Source organism: Aedes albopictus, chromosome 3, assembly GCF_035046485.1.
Source record: "Aedes albopictus strain Foshan chromosome 3, AalbF5, whole genome shotgun sequence".
NCBI lineage: Eukaryota > Metazoa > Arthropoda > Insecta > Diptera > Culicidae > Aedes > Aedes albopictus.
In genome coordinates this window covers 189,508,314-189,530,898 of record NC_085138.1, presented here as the reverse complement: position 1 = coordinate 189,530,898, position 22,585 = coordinate 189,508,314, and the positions used below count along the sequence as shown (strand labels likewise).

At 38.7% G+C, this 22,585-nt stretch overlaps 1 protein-coding gene across 1 annotated transcript; it reads left to right on the top strand.

Annotated features, from left to right (window-relative positions):
- The first annotated feature begins 2,867 nt into the window (after nt 1-2,867).
- On the top strand, nt 2,868-21,670 carry LOC109429149 (45 kDa calcium-binding protein). The gene is made up of 3 exons (XM_019704999.3): nt 2,868-3,637; nt 20,724-21,402; nt 21,474-21,670. Exons 1-3 carry the CDS (start codon nt 3,387-3,389, stop codon nt 21,546-21,548), a joined length of 1,005 nt encoding a protein of 334 aa, XP_019560544.3. The 5' UTR covers nt 2,868-3,386; the 3' UTR covers nt 21,549-21,670.
- The last annotated feature ends 915 nt before the right edge of the window (nt 21,671-22,585 follow it).

Here is a 22,585-nt window from a genome sequence, read left to right as displayed (position 1 = left end):
TCGAGTTGGCTGAAGTCAATTCTACTTCTTCGATCGATTTACTGTAGGCCTCCAGCCCAATGTCGTTAGAGAAGCCGACGAGCCCATTCCCACGCCTACCAGGAATTTTAACCTCAACACCTCGTCGTCCATGACGGCACCGGACCCAGGATGGAACCTTGAGTCCCGCACCTTGAGGTTATGTGAAAGCACTTCCAACCCACTCATGTGTCGTAAACTACTACTCTATTCTGGAAGTAACTTCGGAGAATCTTGTACAAGTACCTGGGTATCCCAAGACGAAGGAGCACATTGGGTATAACTGCACTATTGAACGCAATCTTTATTCCACAATCACTAATGCACAGTATCAAATCCCTTCTCTTCTTACGTTGGGACGCAATCTCTGCGGTCCCTTTCCAGAAGCCGATAGCCGAACTGGTTGCTCAAGAGACTTTTAACACCCTCGGTGTGGTGGTGGTCGGAACACTGACTCAGATCAATATCTTGTGTTCTAAAAGATTAGGGAGTGATTATCTAGCGTCACGAGTCTAAGAAACTCAAGAAATATGCATAGAGTGTGCTAATTAAAGAGAGATGACACTTTTAAAATTCAGCGTACAAACGAATGTTCAGATATTTACGGATGATCTTGAACAAATTTCGGGAATTTGAATTGCAGATTCCCCATCTGTTCATTGATTTTTTAAGCAGTTTACGATTTCGAATGGCAGACAAAGTGTCTACCTCGTTAATGGCTTTGATGGATTAAAGAACGATGTTAATTGTTAAGTATTGAACTCGTAGGAGCTATTAGGAGGTTTGGCGTGCAGAGTAATACTCACACGGGCGCACATGCTCCTCTTTTTTGCAGACAATATTGATTCCGTCGACATCGAACATACGGTTGAGGAGGAAGCTTATGTTCATCTGAAGAGGGAGTTAACGAGGATAGGCTTGACGATTAACACGATCAAGACAAAGTATAGATTGCGGGTAGAGACACAGGCAGGCCTAGTTGAGTGAATGCTGAAGTAGTGATTGATGGGGATGTGTTTAACGTTGTTGATGAATTTGTTTATCTTGGAATACTTATAACATGTTTCAATGACGTTCTCCGTGAACGAAAAAGGAGTATTGCAGCTGCGATTAGGACCTTCTACGGATTGCGTAACCAGCTAATGTGGGTCCCGTAACCCGCAAACGCAAACGCAATTCGCTCTATGTATGACGATGACTATACCAGTGACCCGCAATGGTCCCGAAGCGTGCATGTTAAAGAGTATGCTGCGTAAAGTGCTGCAGACAATTCTCAGTGAGAAACAAGAAAATATTGTGTGGCGCATACGTATGAATCATGTGTTGTATCAAATGTACAAAGAAACGGATATTGTGATAAGAATAAAATACGGCAGGCCTCAAGAGACTGAACACGCAGTACGAATGTCGAAAGATTGAATAGCGAAAACAATATTCAGAAGGGAACCAGGTTGAGGTAGGCGAACGCGCTGACTGCTGCGGGGACCTGGAAACTCTTTATGTTCGGGGAAACTGGAGAAAGGTTGCTGTACTATACGCTCATCGTTGAAGTGAAGTTATGTTCTAACCCACGGTAAGTAAAAAAAATTAAAAAAGTTTAAATTTGATAATCTCAACAGTAGTTCGACAAGAATGGCCCTTATATTCATAAATATGGCTCCACAATATCCATACGGTCTCAGGACACTGCACCTATTTTGACACAGGACCTCTTGATACTGTAATTTACTACAGTTTTGCAACTTTTAGAAAATTTATCACGAGAAAAGGGTATGAGTATTTATATGAAAAATTAGTATAATTAATTATCCCTCTAATACCCAACCCCGCCTTTAGACGGGGTATAGTTTGAGCATTTTTGTAACTTTTATGTCGTGGAAAATCAAATTTTTTACATTTTTAGCTGATATTTAGGACTGTTGTGTATATCTCAAAATGGTTTTTGGTGTATTTTAAAGCGTATTTACATTTTTTTTGAATCATTGAAAAATTGATGTTTTAGTCACCTTCTAGAAGTCATTGTTTATTTTGTATAAAATCGCAACAATTAACATATTTTAATTTTTTAATTTAATTTTAATTTTAATTTTTTCCCAAATCATTCTATACTAGGGAATCGAATACACTCTTAAATTATTTTCCTTAAAATTACACGGAAAATAAAATTTTCTATGAAAAAAAATAAAATAAAGATATTTCTACAATAATCATAAAATCTCAAAATGTTTTCATCTCAAAAAATCCGTACCCCCACATAGGCTTCTAGGAAAAATATAAAAATGTGGGGATGTTCAAAAATAAAAATTAGAAAAATCAAAAACTGAAATTCACGAAAACGAGAATTAAAAAGAATCATCCTCCAAAACATGTTTAAATCGATTTTAGATGACGAAAAATGATATTAAGATCAAAATCAAAAATTTGGGTATTAGAGGGTTATACAGTTACATTTGTTTTGAGGGCATGGCCTTTTCCGTCATTTCATCCCTGAAATATAACTAATTCAGTTCGTACGTATTCATAGTGATCAATAATTCAATGAATTCAAGAAAAACGACTCCCTCTTGGTACAACTCAATTTTAAAAGCGCTTTCTGGCTAAAAAGAGCTTTAAAGAAAGCTTTCATACATGCAAAAATACTTCGAATCACTCTCCGAACCGAGCCAATCAAATTCACACAAGCCATGCAAGCGGCCACCTAGATTCTCTGTTTTGTTTCTCTCTCGAATCTCGATATTGATTGACGACCCCTCGCCATGCTCCAATGCTGCAGCCAAACCGTTTTTGTTTGGGTAGGGTATCTTTTACCGGAGCGGTTTCACGAGTTTTGTTTTGGCGAGTGGGACACAACGTGGGATTGTTATAGCTGCTATACGTACTCGTCATATTTCCAGAGCACAACTGGTTTGGCGCTCACTTTCCGAACACGATGCGGTGGTCTACTCCGCAGCATTCGCACAGTCGTAGTAAGGCTCCTACTCAATATATTCAGACCTTAAAGACATGAGCAGTGAATCGTGTCTCTGGCTATAGTTTCTCTTTCACTTTCATTATTGAGTTAAAATGTCAGCTGTGCAACGATTACCAGAACAGATTGATTGTGCAGATTAGAGAATGGATATCTGTTGGAAAAATGTGATTTAGACCAACGCTGTGCATCGTACAACAACGAATGGAATTGATTACGGAATTGTGCACCAGGAAGCGAAGATAGCTTGTAGCTGTTGAATCGTCTTGATCTACTTTCCCATCGGGCCAAAGTGAGCTAGAGATATCGACAGCGCAATAATACATTCAGACCTCCACATAGGAACGCTTCACGACTCAGGGGCTGTGTGGCGCATAACACCGGCGGCGGCAGCCACAGAATGGGTCTAATCGTCAAAATATTACGTAATATGCGGATTCCCCGCTGGTCCACCCTCTTGCCCGTGCTGTTTTATTTGGTTTTTATCACCTGCATATTGATGCTTGCATTCCCTGCCAATTCTACCAACGGATCGACGGAGCGAAAGCGAAGCAATGGGGGGGATACAGCGGAGAATGACGGTGACTCCAACTCTGTGATATACAACGTGGACGAGGTTGCAATGCAGGAGCTAAGCAATGCCTTCAACAAGTACGTATTATTATGTCGAATGTTGCAACGTGAATTCTTAGGCAGCGATAATTATTAGTATACATTTAATCATGACTCATTAGTCATTAATCTTAATCACAAGTATCAGATCATTAGGCCAAAATTCTAATTTCATTCATAAATGACGATAAAATGTTGTTTTTTGAATTATGAGAAAATTGTTTAATGTTCTGCAACATACCTTGCGTTTAGACGTTTAGAGCATACTAATATTTCCTAACTATGAGCTCACCTATCAGAGATTTTTCTTTCTTTGGCAATTGGCTGATTATTGGCTGAGTATTGGCTGTTCTTTTGAGGTATTTGCATATAACATAAACAAAACATTCAACTAGGCTACCGGCTTTGAGCCATTCGGCCTATCGTACTTCGGCATAATGACCCAGCTACCTCAATCTCAATCGCACTACTTTCGCAAATTAATCATTAATCCATTTTTATAATCATTAGGGTGCTAATGGAAATCGACTTTTCGAATTTCACAATAGTCTCCTAAAAAAAGTCACCATGCAAAATTTCAGTTCAATCGGACTTCTTTAAAGATTGCTCTGTTGCTACTAAGATGGTAATCTCAGATTCTACTTCATATTTTGCAACAAAAACCCATCATTGTGTATGCTCACTTGCAGTGCATATGCTGATTGGCACAAGTAAAAAAAAAAATTGGTTATCAGCATCTTCAGCGCGATAGAACTCGAGATTACCATCTTCAAAATCGCGAGGCAAATTGTTAGAAAGAGAGGCAAGATAGGAAAAAAACACGGTGTCCCGTTTCACTTTAAAACACGAAAATAGTCCCAAGAATACGTGAAAATTTCATGAGCAGTGAATCGTGTCTCTGGCTACAGTTTCTCTTTCACTTTCATTATTGAGTTACAATGTCAGCTGTGCAACGATTACCACAACAGATTGATTATGCAGATTAGAGAATGGATATCTGTTGGAAAAATGTGATTTAGACCAACGCTGTGCATCGTACAACAACTAATGGAATTGATTACGGAATTGTGCACCAAGAAGCGAAGATAGCTTGTAGCTGTTGAATCGTCTTGATCTACTTTTTTATTTTTTATCAATATTTTTTATGCTAAATGTCTTAAAAATGCATGAAACGTCGAGATCTGGTGTTATCTATTTTTCATATGTATTTTTGGGGCTTTTTTGCAACTTTTTTGAGTTGGGTGGTTCGCTTATTTTGAGTTAAGGTGGTTCTTTTTGTAGGAAAATAAAAAAAAATAAGATAATAGTACAGGCATACCTCGATAGTACGTACACCATCGCTTCGTTTAGTGTACGTACTATCGAAACACAAATTTTTATTTCAAATTTCATTTTCAAATCAAAGAATATTAGGATAATTTTCTAATTGTTGCACGGCTAAAAATTCGCCAATTGTTGCACACCTCATAAGAATAACATGGAGTGTGCAACAATAGGCGAGTTTTTAACCGTGCAACAATTGGAAAATTATCCTATTTCCAGAACTTCAGGATTGCCAAAAAAATTACATGTGGCCTAAGGATCCGTTTATTAATTACGTAATTTTGCTTGTTTAGGATCCTATCTTTATTGGAAAAATCTTCTTGTGCTCTGGAGATGCTTCGTAAAGGCATCTCGTCTCTGGGAACTTATATTGATTTTATTTGAATTATCTTTTAGAACCATCCAAACTGGTCTAGATATAATTCAATCAATCTAGATCAATTACATCTTGTTATAGAAACATTCTAGAAGTATTTTTTCCCGCAATATTTATTTCCGTGATATTTTCAAAATCTTCTGAACATTGCTTCTTCTAAGACACCTGCAAGAGTTAATTTTTTTTTACTAGAAGAGATTCCTAGAGGTATCCCGGAGTTCTTGGAAGAATCCCGGAATTCCAGGAGGAATTCAAAGAAACATTATTTGATGAATCTTAGAATGAATTCCTGTAGGAATCTCGGAATGAATTTCGGGAGGAATCTTGGAATTAATTCATGGAGAATTCACGGAACAAAATTCCTGGAGGTATTCAGGAAGGAATTCCTGAAGAAGTCCTGGAAGTCCCGAAAGTATTACAGAGGAATTTCTTGGTGAAGCTTCGGAAGCAACCTCTGGAGAAATCTCTGAAAGAGACCCTGGAATCTCATTAGGAATCGCACAAGAAACTCCAGGAAGAATACCTAAGGAATCCCAGAAAGAATTTCGGAACTGAAACAAACTTGAAACTTGAAGAAATCCCTAAAGCAAGCGAGACAGCGAAATGTCTTTCCCCGAATCCCACAATTCGGGTTCACCCGAATTGGTACAGCCTATAGGACAATGGAAGCCACGGTTGCTAAAGATTTTTTTTCGTTTTTCGGACTTCAAGAGATTTCTTTCATAATTTCTCAAGAAATCCCCGGAATCCTCCAGGAATTTCATCCGAGATTCACCGAATAGTTTCTGTTAGGATGTCTCTGGATTTATTTTTTTGGGCTTCCAGATGGTAATCCTGTAAATTCTAGCAACTTCACCCAGAATTTTTCTAGGAGTTCTTCTGGAAATTGTATCAGAAATTCTTAACGAGATTCCTTCAAAAACTCCTTGCAACAATCCGTAAGGATTAATTCCTGGAATTTCATACGAGATTCTTTCCGGAGTATCTTCTGGGAATTCTCCAGGAATTCCTTCTGAAACCCTTCCAGAAATCCTACAAGATCCATGACAAGAACTTCATTCAGTTTTCCTCTAAAACCTTCTCCGAGATCCCTCCAGGAACTTCTTCCGGTTTTTTTTGGGAGCTACTTCTGATTCAAGTATTCCTTCTGGGATTCCTACACTAATTCACCAGGTAATCTTTCTGAGATTTTTCCGGGATTCTTTCGGAAATTCCTTCCGTGAATTTCTTCTGGGTGACTGTCAGGAATTACTTTTCAGGAACTTCTTCCGGGATTCCTCTTAGAGCTTCTTCTAGGAATTCTTTCAGAAACTGGTTCCGGGATTTCTTCGAGATTTTTTTTCCAGGAATCATCTAGGGACTGTTTTTTTGGTTTCTACCAAGAGCTCCGTCAAGAATCTCTGCAGACTATTCTGGATTTTTTTCAGATGTTTGTAATGGAAATCCTCCTGGAGTTCATTATGAACTTTTTGGAGTATATTGTTTTTGGAATTCCTCATGTAGTTTCTGTAGGATTTTTTTCAATAAACACATGAAAAAGCAACTTAGTTATAGCTCCCTCCTAGAGGAATTCTAGAATAAGTTTGTGGAGAAACCACGGAAGGAAGACCTGGAAGAGTTTCCGGAAAAATTACTAGAAGGAGTAATGCTGAAGGAATCTCGAAATTAATTTCTACAGAAATCCAGGAATCTCTAGAAGAACCTCGGGGAACTTCCTGGAACAATCCTGGCAAGATCTTTTGACGGAACCCCAGGTGGAACCTCTTAAGGAATCTCAGAAAAAAATACTCCTGGGAAACTCCCAGAGGGAACTTCTGAAGGAATCCTAAATAAACTTCCGGAAGAATTTCATTAAGAGCTTACGGAATTCCAGAAGAAAGCTCTGGAACAAATTTGTGGACAAACCACTAGGAGAGTCCCGGATGGAATTCTTGTGGAATCCCAGAAGGACCTCCGTGAGGTGAGCCACCAAGCCACCACCAAGTTATAAAACATCACACGCACGCATACCCCCCATTTTGAATTGAATCCAAACACTCATGATAAGCTGGCGTTTTTTTTTTAATGTGAGAGCTGACGATTTTTTTTGAGTCCGAATCGTAAACAACAAAGCCACGAAACGTAAAAAACTAAGAACATTTTCCTTAGCCACCGCGGTTTGCAGTGACCTACGTTAGTCAAAGTTGTTTAAATTTCCGAACTCATGGAAAACTGTCAAATATTTTATACGTTTCGCAAAAAAATGTTGGAAAACAAAAAAAAATAACAAGTAAGTGAACTGAAATCAATGGTTTGGATAAGTAACTTAATGGGTTTGATTCATGTTTTGGAGAGTAATCTTCGCCAAGAAATTGAGTATTTTTATTACCACACAAAATAGAACCATCGTGTGCCTTTTTATTTTATTACAACGTTCTATTGGTAACGAAAGCGTTTAGTTAATAACTGTCCCAAGTAACACGCATGTTATATAAAAGTTACGACAGCGCAAGTTTTGGTTGTATTGAAGTTTATTTTACGTTATTTCAGCACAATGTTAGAATTACGTAAAATAAACTTCTATACAACCAAAACTTGCGCTGTCGTAACACTATTATAACATGTGTGTTGCTTGGGGTGCAAGTGCTTATAGACCACTAAGCTGAGAAGCAGTACTCCCCAGTTGGGATGTAACGCCAGAATGAAGATGCCAGATGTAATGGCTGGCAGAAAATGTCTCTGTAAAGCGAAGAATACTGCAATCATTACATCAAACGTATTCGTTCATGCCTTCCATTTCGCTACATTTTAAAACTACTTTTTACTGAAAATCCGTGTTAAAGGAGTCTGCATAACACAAATTCATAGTATCGGAGTCTCTGCTATACGTCTACTAATGGTTCGAACTTATTTTTGTAGATTAAAAATAAACTAAATTTTGGTGTACGTACTATCGAGGCAAAATGTACATACTAACGAGGGTACGTACTATCGAAGTACGCCTGTATTATTGAGTTTTTTATATTTAATTAGACTACTGTGCAAATATTTTTTGCACAGTGCTTATTTGCACACCTCACTAATCACCTGCGCTACCTCACGGTAACCAACACAACACATTTGTTTCTCATTGTTTTGGTTTTGTGACCGAACGAACAGAACTGAGCGAAAAATGCTAAATTTTGCCTGCAGAGTTGGCAAAGGACCGCGCGTCGCCCAAATGTCAAATTTTGCGAGTAAGCTGAGGAAACCCCAGAATTCTAGGTAGAAACCTAGGTAGAAACCTTATAAACCAGCCAGCAAAGACTAGTTTTCACATTTTATTTCTGGATTTTTGGCGAATTCGACATTAGTAAGCTGTCAATTAAAAGGCTCTTCGATGCAGTAGGGGCATAATGGGTGTAATGGATAAGGCAGGTAAATTCAACACGGGAAGAAATCCAAGCGCAGGGAGTGCTTAAAACAATTCTACGGGTCAGCTCACGTTTAGTACAATGAACAACTAACGTTGCGAGGTGTACAGCTTGAGCTGGCATAGGACGGATTGTCTATCAGAGGCAAGGACAGTTCTCAGTTATCATTGATGGTCACACCTTCCCAATACATTTAATTCCAAGAAAAAAATAATGTAATCCGGGTTTGCCAGCGACGCATCTCACTACTTCCTCCTGATGGTTGAATGTCAACTTTTTGCAGCATACGCCTACTGATATTAGTGAGTGTGCAAGTTGTATCTCACAAAAATGAAACTGCACTAGAGTCTATAAATTCATGCATCGTAAGCCATTATCTTTTCAATATTTCATTAGAGTGGTTTATTTAGTTTTCATTAGGGTGAACTCCAGCTAAGAGTTGTGTGCTTAGCTGGTAGTGCAGCCTGGGCACTGTTGTCCTTCTGACTTCAGCTTCTGACTAGATTGAGGAGTTACGTCTCGAGCGTCTGTTCACCAAGGAGGTGTGGTTCAAACAGCCTCTGTTCTAACATCCAGTGGCTGAGTATGAAATGCTCCTCCACAGGAAACTATACCTAAGGTGGCAGCCCCACCACAGGGGATAGGGGACCTGGGGACAACAATCTACAGTTCCCGGAACCCAGAGAAATGTTACACAAACCGAAAATGAAAGATTATGAACTGATTCAACGGCAACGACTTTTAGTGCAAAACAACGGACAAGAATTGGAACTTGGAATGTATTAACCCTAGCCCAGCAGAGTAAACTGAGCCAAAGATGCATGGCGTATGAGCTTGAGATCCTTGGACTGAGCGAAATCCGATGACCGAACTTTAGAATCAAGATTGGTGTAGGGTCAAATTTTGCTCTACTCTGGTTTACGAGGTGAACACGCTCCTCGCCACCATGGAGTTGGTTTCCTGCTCAGTGCTCATGTCCATGCTGCACACATGAAGTGGGAACCTATTAGTGTGAGAATAATTGAAGCCAGATTCAGAACACGGGTTCGAAACCGTACCATGGTTCAATGTTACGCGCCAACCGATGCTGCCGAAATGTAAGACAATGAGAACTTTTATAGCCAACTGAATGCTATCGTGGACAAAATCCCGAAGAGTGATATCAAGATCCTCATGGGCGACTTCAACGCCCTTTTCTCATCGACCAGTGCACAAACTGACATGGGTTTCCCGTGATGGCGTCACGGAAAATCAAATCGACCAAATCTGCAATCAATCGAAAATGGAGACGGAGCCTTCTTGATATGCGGAACAAACGCAGTTCCGACATTGCGTCCGACCATCATCTCCTAATCGGTGAGATCCAGAGATAAAGAAGCGTGCTGCGGATATTCCGGAAGGTGGCATCGTAGAAGATCAATGGAGCGCCACCAAGAAAGCCTTCATCGCCACCGGCAATAATAATTTGGATGTGCTACGCACCCGAAGAAAGCGGATGGGTGACAACACGTCAAATGCCAAATCGTCGAAAGAACAAAACGTCGAAAAGACAAACCGCCGAAGGGACCCCACCTCGAAAGGACAAATCGTCGAAAAATGAAAAAAATGGGGTTTCTTTAAGCTTAAACTGAGCTTGAGATTGATTCATCGCCCGTAGATGCTACTCCAGTATCGTCAGACCAGCTACCCTTACACAATTAAGGAATCAATAAGATATCTGTCGAGGACTAGCAGGCATCTTTAGTGTGTGAGTGTTGGTGATCCTCCAGCTACGTTAGAAGGTTTGTATCTACTTCAGACCGAACATCTCAGGTAACCACTAAGCATTTGAGTAAGCCGTAGAGCAGACTGTATTAAGCATTTGAACTGCTTGCTGCCCTACATAAGCAGTTCGAATGCATAGCTGCCTTGATAAGCTGGAATGCATAGCTACCTTGCATAAGCTGTGCTGCTCAAAAGCTTTTGGCTGTTAATTAGCACTTCAACTGTGTAGCAATTAAAACAATACGTGCTTTCGGTTTAAGCGTTTATTCAGGAATGATGTAGTTAAGTCAAGTGTCAAAGTCTGTTCTCTGTCATGGCCTACTAGTGATTGGGGATAGCTTAGTTAGGAGATAAGTAACATTTAATACTACATTCGGTCATCCTGACTCGTCGATGTCCCCATCGACATTATAATCTAAAAGTGAACTGGAATTTGAGAGCCATTTACGCATGTTATTCGGCGAACATACAGAGCTGAATGGCAAATTTGAAATTTGAAAACCGTCAATATCTGTAATAAGGTAACGATCATTTGGCAATATTTTTTTTACAACATAAGGACCTTTGAATTTTTTAGATAGTTTATTATCTGAGCTGGTTTTCAAAACAACAAAATCTCCTTCTTTATAATTTTGAACTGCTTTTCTCTTTCTGTCCACCATATCTTTATTGTAAGCCTGAAATTTAAGTATATTATCTTGAGCTTGTTCTCAAATTTCTAACAAACTGCGATGTTGTAATGTAGGTTGATTATTTTTAACAAACATTTCAATATTATTGGTTTCGAAATTTGGATTATTCTGTTGTGTACCAAATAATAACATGCTCGGAAAGTTTTTAATTGCTCTGTTATAAGTATTGTTATAGACGTATTCCAAATTTGAAAGTAATTTGTCCCATGGAAGGTTTGTATCATCAATAAATTTAGCTAACATTGGAGTTAAAGTTCTATTGGTTCTTTCGGCTTGTCCATTCGCCTCGGGAGTATATGCTGCTGTTTTATTATGTGCAATACATCGATCCATACAAAACTTTTTAAAACTTGATGAAGTGAAACAACTACCTCTATCAGTTATAATTCTTATTGGTTTACTGTAGTAGTTAAAATATAACATCAAACTATCAATCACTTTTTTTGTGTTTGTTGTTTTAGTCGGATAAAATTTTACATATTTCGTAAAAGCATCTACAATAACAAGAATATATTTAAATTTTTTCGACGATCGTAACTGAATTGGACCATAATGATCCAAATGGATGGTGTGGAATGGCACTTGTCCTTTATCAATATTTTTAAGAAACCCTTCCTTTTTTGTATCGGATGGACTGTAAAAAATACAACTTAAGCAATTATTTATGTACTTCTTGACTATTTTCCTCATTTTTGAAAACCAATAAAACTTTTTGACCTCTATCATAGTTTTCTCTATACCAATATGACCTAATTTATCATGACAAATTCGTATTATGTTGTCAATCATTGTTTTGGGTACTACAAGTAAAAGGTTTGTATTGTGCTTGCGAAATAGTACTCCATTTTTTAGTTCAAAGTTAGGGAAAGAATTCGACTCCAAATGTATTTTAATATTCCAATTCAAAACTGTGTAATTTATTTTCATATTCATCTGTTTTCTTGCTATAGTAACTAACTGGATGAAAATTTCCATTATTTTGCTTTTGCAGTAAAATTGCGCCAAAACCATGAGAGCTCGCATCACAGTGCAATTGTGTTTCAGCTTTGGGATCATAAATTGCTAAAACTGGAGCTGATAGTAGTTTTTCTCTTAAAAGTTCAAAAGCTGTGATTTCGGTATTATTAAAAGCAAATTCAGTATCCTTTTTTAACAAATTATACAAAGGTCTAGCAATCGAAGAAAAGTTTTTGATAAATTTTCTGAAATAACTAGTCAAACCTAAGAATCTCTGAACATCTTTTGTGCTTTTGGGTAATGGAAAATTGGATATCGATTCAATGTGAGATTTACTTGGTTTTCTTCCAAATTCGTTAATAGTATAGCCCAAATAATCTATTTCATGAAGGCAAAACTTACACTTTTCCAAATTTAGTTCCAATAAATTTTTACTTAAAATTTCCAAAACTCTTTTTAAAATTTCAAAATGTTCTTCAATTGTTTCAGAAGCAATCAAAATATCATCAATGTAAACAACAACTTTTCCTTCATCTATTAGAGGCTTTAAAATTTTATTAATGAATCTTTGAAACACAGCAGGTGCATTACATAGGCCAAAAGGAACTCTTAAATACTCATATTGTCCATTTGGAGTAACAAAAGATGTATATTTGGTACACTCAGAAGCAATTTTAATTTGATGGAAACCTGATTTTAAATCTAGAATGGAATATACTTTTTTGCACTTTAGTTTATCAAAAATGTCTTCTATCAACGGCAATGGGTAATTGTCACGATACGTGTCCTTATTTAATTTTCGATAGTCTACGCATAATCTAATATCATCATCTTTCTTTGGAATAACTACAATAGGACTCGCAAATGGCGAATCACTTTCTTTAATTATCCCTAACTTAAGCAACTCGTCAACTTTGTTATTTACTTTAATTTTATCGTTCTGAGAAAGTCTTCTCGGCTTAAAATGAAACGGTGCAGCAGTTTTCAATACAATTTTCATTTCGTAATTTACTTCAGGATAAATCGGTCCTTGAAAATTAAAATAATAGTCCTTAAAAATATGATTCAAACTTGCCAAATGATGCTCACCAATATTACCCACATTTTTAACGGTATTCAAATTACAGATCATAGTGTTTACCTTTACATCAGCTCTGGGTGTATCATCCTTAAATTCTTTTTGAAATACGCGAATACTGCTCTCTTCAATTATTGTTTTCATTCCAGGGTCAAGAATCACGTCTCTTCCAATTATAGCATCGTAGGAAAATATATCCGAGTCAGGAACCACCAAAAAATTAATTCTGCAAAATAAATTTTGAATTTTTACCATAGTAACTAATCTACCCACAATCTTTAGTCCAGTTCCTCCGATACCCTTGAAAGATCTTTTACTATTATACGGAACAATTTTTGCGCGTTTTGCCAAACCAAGACGTATCAAACAAACTGGACTTCCTGTATCAAATAAAGCTTTCAATTGAATTTTAAACTCAGTTAACTCAATATCTACCAGTCCGTCAAAGTCTACAGTCTTATTCTCCATGTTTTGGTTCTGGACTACAGCAAGCCTTGGTGATGTTCCGTTTGCACAGTCCCTTCTTTCACCAGTAATCCTCTTGAATGGTGGTCGGTTGTACATTTCTCCTTTATGGTAATTTTTTGGTTTGAAACAGTTTGCAGCGATGTGTCCAGCTGAATTACAATTGAAGCAAACAGGAGCGCTTGGAAAAGTTATTCTGGTTAGCCGAATGGTTTGGAAAGCTTTCAAGAGACTTGAAGTTGACGAAAATCTGCTAATTTTAGCTTGGTTTTTCAATAGACGATCGGGGATTCCTTCAATTACGTATTCGACGAATTCAGCTTCATTCATTCGCAAAGGCATGGCAAGGTTTCTTTTTTCGAGAAAATATTCCAAAAACGTTTCTTCTTGTTTCCACTTACGATGTTCTAGTTTTCTTCTAATTTCCAGTGAACTAACTGCAACGTTGAAGGAGTTTTTGATCAGGTTGAGTACTTCCAAATAATGCTTCGTGAATAATTCCGGTTGTGAAGACAGCCAAACTTTCGCATTTCCATGCATGTGGTTGAAAATCACTAACTTCATAACTTCTTCTTCAACAGCGAATGTTCTTCTTACTTGCTCCACTGAATTGGTGAAAAAGTTCACATCTTCGGTTGGAGATCCGGAAAAGTACGGCAAAACGGCACACAATTCATCCAACTTGAGGTTGACTGCAACACCCGCGCTTCTTCCAAATTCTCCAATGCCGCCGCGATTATCGCGTTCAATTCCCGCTCTATTTTCGTGATATGATCCTGCGTTCATCGTACCAGATTCATTGTTGGCATCGAGAGAAGGAAAGCCTGTTCCGAGATTCTCCAGAGCTTCAACATCCGATCGCAAATGACTTCGCAGGGACATTTTGGGTTATCCCACTTCTGATATTTGTAGCAATTAAAACAATACGTGCTTTCGGTTTAAGCGTTTATTCAGGAATGATGTAGTTAAGTCAAGTGTCAAAGTCTGTTCTCTGTCATGGCCTACTAGTGATTGGGGATAGCTTAGTTAGGAGATAAGTAACATTTAATACTACAAACTGCTTGAGGTGTTTTCGCCTGGAAGCATTCAGAATGCTTTTTAACTGCTCTTCAAATGCTAAGAACAAAGAGTATGGAAGATATGTTACGTGTTTGATAACTTTCTTACATAGTATATACCTCTGTTGACATATTTGTACATCTGAGTTCCTTATACATTTTTCCCTTGGTTTTTCCCGTACTCATCAAAAAGCTCCGCAGCAACATTGCTGCAGCTGGTTCAGATTAGGAACATGGCCATCAAACAATTACCATGTATCATTTCGTCAAAAAGTATGTACCGAATCTATGAATGCTTTGGCGGGTCATAAAATTATGCGAAAGAGGGAATCATATGCTAGATCGAAGAGGGAATGAAAATGCTTTGTGCACAGAAAACAAGTTTTGGGTGTTGGAACTGAAGCTGCTTCCGAATTATTCTTTATATTGGGGGTTAAATCAGCGCACGCCATCGGAACAGCTGTGGCGTATCCTGTAGCGTGGAACTGAAACTTGTGCACCAAACATGGAATAATCTCTGGATCGTAAGTTCAAATCCAAATAACTATTAAAATATGCAAACAAGTACGATCTAACATCACCTGGAGTGTGCAAGGACGAGGAAGCGCGAAGAGCGAGGAGCGGACATAAATCTATTTTTGGTTTGTTTTGCTCGACGAGGCGTTAAGCTTCTTTGACATTTTGATACGACGTTGCTGAAGGTGTTGCACTGAGGCAGCCCGTTATTTTGCCAAAACCTGCTGTGAAGTAGCACTATAGGGGCTGTTCATAAACCACGTAGACTTTTTGGGGGGAGGGGGGGTGTCTGGCCAAAGTCTACGCTCCATACAAATTTCAAATTTTTCGCATGGACAAAAGTCTACGGGGGGGGGTTGGGGTCTGAGGTGGCCAAATTTTGGTCTACGTGGTTTATGAACAGCCCCATAGGCGCATATACGGCCAATTAGCATTAAGTGCCTTGTCGTAAGGACTACTATAATACTGGAGTAATGCTATTTTAAATGCTTATTGGTTACTTGGGATATTTCTGAGTCTGCACAAATTCATGCGGATGTCAGAGTGTTGGAGGTATATGATTGGTAGAGGTTTTACACATTGACGCGTGGATGCGAGGCGTAAGGATATAGAATCGAGTGTTTCAGTACGTAGTAAGTTGGAAGGAAGAGAAACGGCTTTTTTCAACCCGTTTCTGATTCTAACGATGGTAATGAACGGATATGTATATGGGTCATTCCACGCCAAGTGACCGACCGCTTTTATACTCGATATTGTTCAAATCAACACAAAACGTGATTATATGGCATCGAACAATGTTTTTTTTACGAAATTTATAAACTGCACCTGATTTTATATGATACTTTATATGAAAAAAATAAATATTTTTTCTTGAAAACGCTATATCTCAGGAACGACGCAAATTACCTTGGCGAGTTAAGCTTTTTCGATTGAAAAACGTCTGATAAACACGATGGAATCAAAATTTTTAAAATGAAAATATACGTATTTTGAGAAAAATCGATTTTTAGTTTTAAAATTGAAAAATATAATATCTGGCAACACTGTATCAAAAAAAAATATTTTTTCTGGAATCCCTGAACGATTTCCTTTGAAAAAGCCGAAGGTCGAAAATGTGTAGGTGCAATCGTTTCAATGATAAAAATAAAAGAAAGAGAGGATCATTTTCATATCGGCCAAAACGAGGGGTGCTGCCACGGGCCGAGGGGTGATCCGATCGGCACCAAAATTTGGATTTTTTCTTTTTCCATCTAAACAAATGTTTCAACCAAATTTGGTTCAAATCCGTGATGGTCGGTTGCAAGTTTTCACATTTTCTCGGTCACTTCATATGGAATGACCCATATGAGTAGTATACAGGGGATGGCCAAAATGTTTGGGATAGGCAACTTTTTTTCTTTCACAAAATAAAATCAACATGCTATAACTTTTCGTAGAGTGCATCAAAAAATCTCAAATTTTGACTGTTTATCATCCTGTTATATGTGCATCACTGGTACAAATTTGTGCTCGATTGATTAAACTTTCGCAAAGTTATAACCGTTTGAGTGAAACACTATTTTTTAGACAACTCATTTTTGAGCTGTCATATCTCGGAAACCAGTAAACCGAATTGAATGAAATTTTGAACGTACACTAACAATATGCAGATGCATCACTAACTATTAAAACATAGAAAGTTTTTGAACGTTGAAAAAAGTTATCATGGGTTGACACTTTTTGGATATTTCTCGACAAAATGTATTTTTTTTACGTCAATGTCAATAAATTTTAGTGTTGATGTCCAAATATTTTCTACTTCTGTTCTCAAGTTATCTCTAATCAGATATATTAGAGCCTATTTAGATTGAAGAAAGAACACATTTAGCAATTTTTGTATGGTATTGTAAATTTGACTTATTTTCCTCTATATGGGTAAAAATTTCAACCCGGTATAACTTAATTCGTCGTGAGAAAATATTACATTTCATAACGTTGTATTAAGTATCAATATATTGTTAATAAACGTTAAAAAATTCATTCAATTCGGTTCACTGGTTTCCGAGATATGACAGCTCAAAAATGAGTTGCCTAAAAAATAGTGTTTTACCCGAACGGTTCTAACTTCGCGAAAAATTATTCAATCGAGCCCAATTTTGTACCAATCATGCACATATAACAGGTTGAAAAACAGTCAAAATTTGAGATTTTTTGATGCACTCTATGAAAAGTTACAGCATGTTGATTTTTTTTGTGGGAGAAAAAAAGTTGCCTATCCCAAACATTTTGGCCATCCCCTGTATGTAGAAAATAGGGAGAAAGTAAATCAAACGATGCAAAGTATGAGGAAAGAGACGGGGCAGGTATTGAACCTATAGGGCCTTCTGTATGAATCAGAAGCGGTATCCACTAGGCCTGAAAGAAGGAGGTTCTTTTAAAAGAATAAAAAAATCACTATTTTTTATTTACATTACTTGTTTTTTGACGTTTTGTCCCTTTCGACGTTTTGGAATTCGACCTTTTGGCGTTCGACGTTTTGGCATTCGACATTTTGTCATTCAACGTTTTGTCTTTCGGCGTGTTTTCCAAACCGGAGAAAGCAGTGGATCACATATGATACCTAGAGGAAGATAGAGTAACGAAGGAACGCCAAAGCCGCGATAGAACGAGCGAAAACACGAGGGGCCAAAGCCGTAGCCCGTCAGCGCTACTTGACTCTCGAGGAGGAAATAACACACTCATGTAGACGGGACAAAAAAGCGTGGGCGGACTCACCAGCCGACAAAGGTGAGAAAGCTGCAAACACTGGCGACATCCGTCTCCTCTACGGTGCTTCACGTCGCCTTAGTGGACTAAAATGAATGCTACGATGCCCGTGAAAGACACGTCTGGAGAGTTATTGACCAACCCGGCTGACCAGTTGAAACACTGGTTCGAGCACTTTTGTAAGCTTTTTTCAAGTATCAGCAATGCCATCACCACTTCAGCATGATCCGCCAAGTGTTCGACGCATTATCCGTGTCAACACAGAAGCTCCATCAGTGCAGGAAATAGAAACAGCCACCCGTAGCATGAAATCTCGATCGCATATCAGCTGAGATGCTCAAAGTCGACCTCGTAGTATCTGCACAACTGCTGCATCAACTATTCCGCAACATATGGGAACCCGCGACATTTCCGGCCGACTGGATGCAAGGCGTCTTGGTAAAGGTACCCAAAAAGGGTGACCGGACTGTATGCGATAATTGGCGTGGTATCATGTTACTGTGTATCGTTCTCAAAGTGCTCTAAAAGTCATCCTTAACCGGATGCCGCATAACGCAAATCTCCGACAGGATTCCGCGCCGAACGTTCCTGTGTGGACTGTATGACACGCTTCATATCATCCTGGAGTAAATCGATCAATTCTAAGAGTTTCTCTACCAGGTGTTCCTTGATTACGAAAAAGCTTTCCACCGTCTCAATCACGAAAATATGTGGGAAGCCTCAGGCGCAAGGGTGTCCCTGAGAAAATCATCGGCCTCATTGAAGCACAGTACAGAGAATTTTCGTGCAGAGTACTGCACAACGGTGTTTTGTCCGATCCCATCCGGGCCGTTGCTGGAGTGAGGCAAGGATGTATACTATCACCGCTACTGTTCCAGATCCTGGTAGGTGCGATTGGTCGTGAACCAAATCGTGGGTTGCTGTGGCAACCTATTACTCACGAATTGGCTGATGGCGTTGCTCTTCTAGCTCAACGGTGCTCTAATATACAGAGCAAGCTCGATGATCTTGCCAATCGATCCCCGGTGGCAAGTATTTCCATCAACGTCAACAAGACCAAATCGTTGCATGTAAACACGGTCAACCCTTCTAGCTTTGCGATAGCTGGACAGGCAAAGGAGAATGTTCAAACCTTCCAATATCTTGGTGGCCAAATGACGGCCGATGGCAGCACCAAGATCGAGATGGGTGCATGGATCAAGAAGGCGAGGGCTGCTTTTGCATTTGCGAGTTAAAGAAATGTGTGGAAAACAAGCATTTCAATCGACGCACCAAAATCTGAATTTTCAGCTAGAACGTGAAATCTGTGCTGCTGTACGCCAGTGAAACTTGGTGTGTATGAGTGGAGAACACTGGAGGGGGGATTTGAAAGCTCCAAAAGTAAGCGTGAAGTACTTAATGGGTGCTCCCTTTTATATTTGACCATTTGCTGCGGGACACCCGGAACCGGTTCCTTCACACTACCGGTAGGGTCTAATGTAGACTGACCCTATTTTCTTGCTAAGCGTTCATAAGTTAATCGAAACAGCCGCTGTTTGATGTGTCGTAGACATATTTCGGCTTCTCCGAGCAAAGCGACGATAGACGGTATAAGAAACGTAACTCTACTTGTGTAGAAACTAGGAATGTAACTCACATATACCCAAATTTAGCCATACCTACATTATACAAGTTGATCAAATCAAGGATCGGTATATTCGCCTCACTCCAATCATATTCACTCCTCTTTGCTGAAGCGAATCGAGAAAGATGCAGCAAACGAATAGTCATGATCAAACATGCAACCCCATCACCAGTGGGAAGCGATGCGCAAATTGGTCGGCATGGATATTCGTTGCCATTCGTCGCAGTTTGGATCGCACGCGAATGAATGAATGGCGAATGGTGAAGAATGCTGGTGAGCGGTCGAAGCGGCTATTATCATAACTAGAAGAGAATTTTTGCATGTAATGCATACATTTTTAATGTATTGTTGTTGAAATGCTAGATTAGCAAAGAAAATAATAAACATTTTTTGGAAACATCAAAAATTCGTATGCACAATATCACTCACGAATCGCATCACCGCTCGATCGCTTGCGATGTGAATGTGGACGAATGAGTAATATCCAAGTGTGGCTTCCCACCGTTCGCCGGAGTTTGCTGTCGTCGCTGACAAGCAAGCACGCAATCTAAAGCGACAACCGTTCGCTGCTGACTGTCTTCGCATGTGGAAGAAGATAAAAAGTCGAAATCAGGAACCCTGGATCAAATTCATACACTCAGCCAAATAACCTTAAGATTTCCATAAGGCCCAACTTATGAAACGGCCTTTAAATAATTCATAATGATTTGGATGAATTTCATAAGGTCACTCTATGACGTAAAATTGTCTCACAGCTTGGCTTTTATTCATGTTTAGCAACATAGAATTCTCAAGCGTCGGTAGCCGTGTGGATAAAACACGGGCTAGGTGATCCCGACGTTCATGGATCGAATCCAGTCTGCATCATTTTAAGATTTTTTTGTTCTTTCCATAAGTCTATCTTATGAAATTTGTCATAGCAAGCACGATCAATTTTCATAAGGTATTCTTATGTCATCCATAAGAATAAGTTATAGCAAATTTTCATAAGGTATTTCGATGAATTTCGCTAGTTTTTTTCGCTGAGTGTACAGAAAATGTATGTTACTCGAGATTATTATTATTTATATTTCCAAACATCCATCGTAGTAAAAAAAAAGTTTACTAACGCATTATCAATAACTACATTTTTCAGGGCAGATACTAATAGGGATAAACATCTGAACGTGCAGGAGCTTGCCAAATATATTAACTTTAAAATAAGGGACCACATTGACAATGCAATACGTACAAATCCAACTACCTTCGTGGAAATTGATCAAAAACCACGAGACGGACTAGTCAGCTGGGACGAATACCAATCCCATTCGTTTCGAGAAAAAGGAATCGCCGAAAGCAGCATGAGGAAAAATGTCTTCGATACGTTAGATCGAAAGGTAAAAGAATCCATCGCACGAGATAAAGCCCTCTGGATGGAAGCAGCCCGAACCGATCCTATGAGTCTAACTTTGGATGAGTTTCTCTCATTTCGACATCCGGAGTCCAGCACGGTCAATCTGCTGAACCTGGTAGACGATATCTTGCGACAGTTCGATGTCGATGGCGATGACAAACTAACAATCGGTGAGTTCTCCGACGTCCTACCCAATGGAGTGGCGGATCCAAGCAGTAAGAAGATAATCCTTTCGCAAACCGAAAGGGAACGTAAGGAGGAATTCACCAAAATTATTGACAAGAACAAGGATGGCAAAGCCGACCGGGGTGAGCTGTTGTCGTACGTAGATCCACGGCATCCCAGATATGCTATTCAGGAAGCCTCGGCCTTGTTTGCGCTGGCTGATAAGAACGCTGATCGGAAATTGACGTTGCATGAGGTAAATCGCACAAATATTATTTGAAATTGGTATACATACCTACTTGTTACATTCATATTTTATCATTTCAGATAATAGCTAAAGCATCAATATTTATTTCCTCGAAAATGATCAACACAGCTGACAGCTTTCATGATGAATTTTAAGCTAAGAAAATACCTAGTAGAAACCAAATGTGATAGTGAGATTTGTTGCAATAATCTTGTACATGACAGCACCATGAATATGATTAAAATTAAACATAGAAAATACTATCAGTAAAATGTCATTTTCAGTGTTTCATTCATCGTGAATTGTACAGTACTAGATCAGAGCGTTCATGATTAATAAAAATTTCAATCATAGTTAAGTATCAATATATTGTTGATGAACGTTAAAAAATTCATTCAATTCGGTTCACTGGTTTCCGAGATATGACAGTTAAAAAATTAGTTGTCTCAATAATAGTGTTTACCCGAACGGTTCTTACTTCGCGAAAAATCATTCAATCGTGCCCAAATTTGTACCAAAGATGCACATATAATAGGTTGACAGTCAAACAGTCAAAATTTTAGATTTTTTGATGCACTCTATGAAAAATTACAGCATGTTGAATTTTTTTGTTGGCGAAAGAAAGTTGCCTATCCCAAACATTTTGGCCATCTCCTGTACACCGCTTCGGGCATGCGGATTCTCCCGAATGCCCAATGTGCAATGGTTTAGAGCAGTGATCACCAAAGTGCGGCCCGCGGGCCGCATGCGGCCCTCGACCTGGTTTTGTGCGGCCCGCAAACTGATTTTGAAATGTATTAGAAAGTGGCCCCACAAAGATTCCACAATAGAAATCAGAAATTTCACCATATTTTAAAACTTTCATAAGAATTAATATTAACTACTTTTAATTTTGCCAATATCTTGGAGTTTTTCAAAATAGTGAGTTTTTTGAAAGTTTTACAAACTGTTGAAGACTACTTAATTGAATTTTGCTCCGAAAATATTCGGAAATGATGTTAATAACGGTGTGTTTCGCTGAAATAATAAATTCATGGCTTCTCTGCCATGGATTTTGGATCTGTCGCAGATATCGTCATAAGTAATTTGTTTGATTTCACGAAAATAAAATTAAATTATGAAGGAATACGGTGTGGGGAGGGCTGGACGGAATGAACAGACGCGGCTCAAACAACAACGAACAAGTTTTATT

What these genes read in the sequence shown, in the direction of transcription:
- LOC109429149 (XM_019704999.3), top strand. Translation starts at nt 3,387, where the DNA reads ATGGGTCTAATCGTCAAAATATTACGTAATATGCGGATTCCCCGCTGG. An exon ending in CTAAGCAATGCCTTCAACAA is followed by an intron (nt 3,638 to 20,723) that starts GTACGTATTATT and finishes TACATTTTTCAG; the next exon opens with GGCAGATACTAATAGGGATA. An exon ending in GGAAATTGACGTTGCATGAG is followed by an intron (nt 21,403 to 21,473) that starts GTAAATCGCACA and finishes TTATCATTTCAG; the next exon opens with ATAATAGCTAAAGCATCAAT.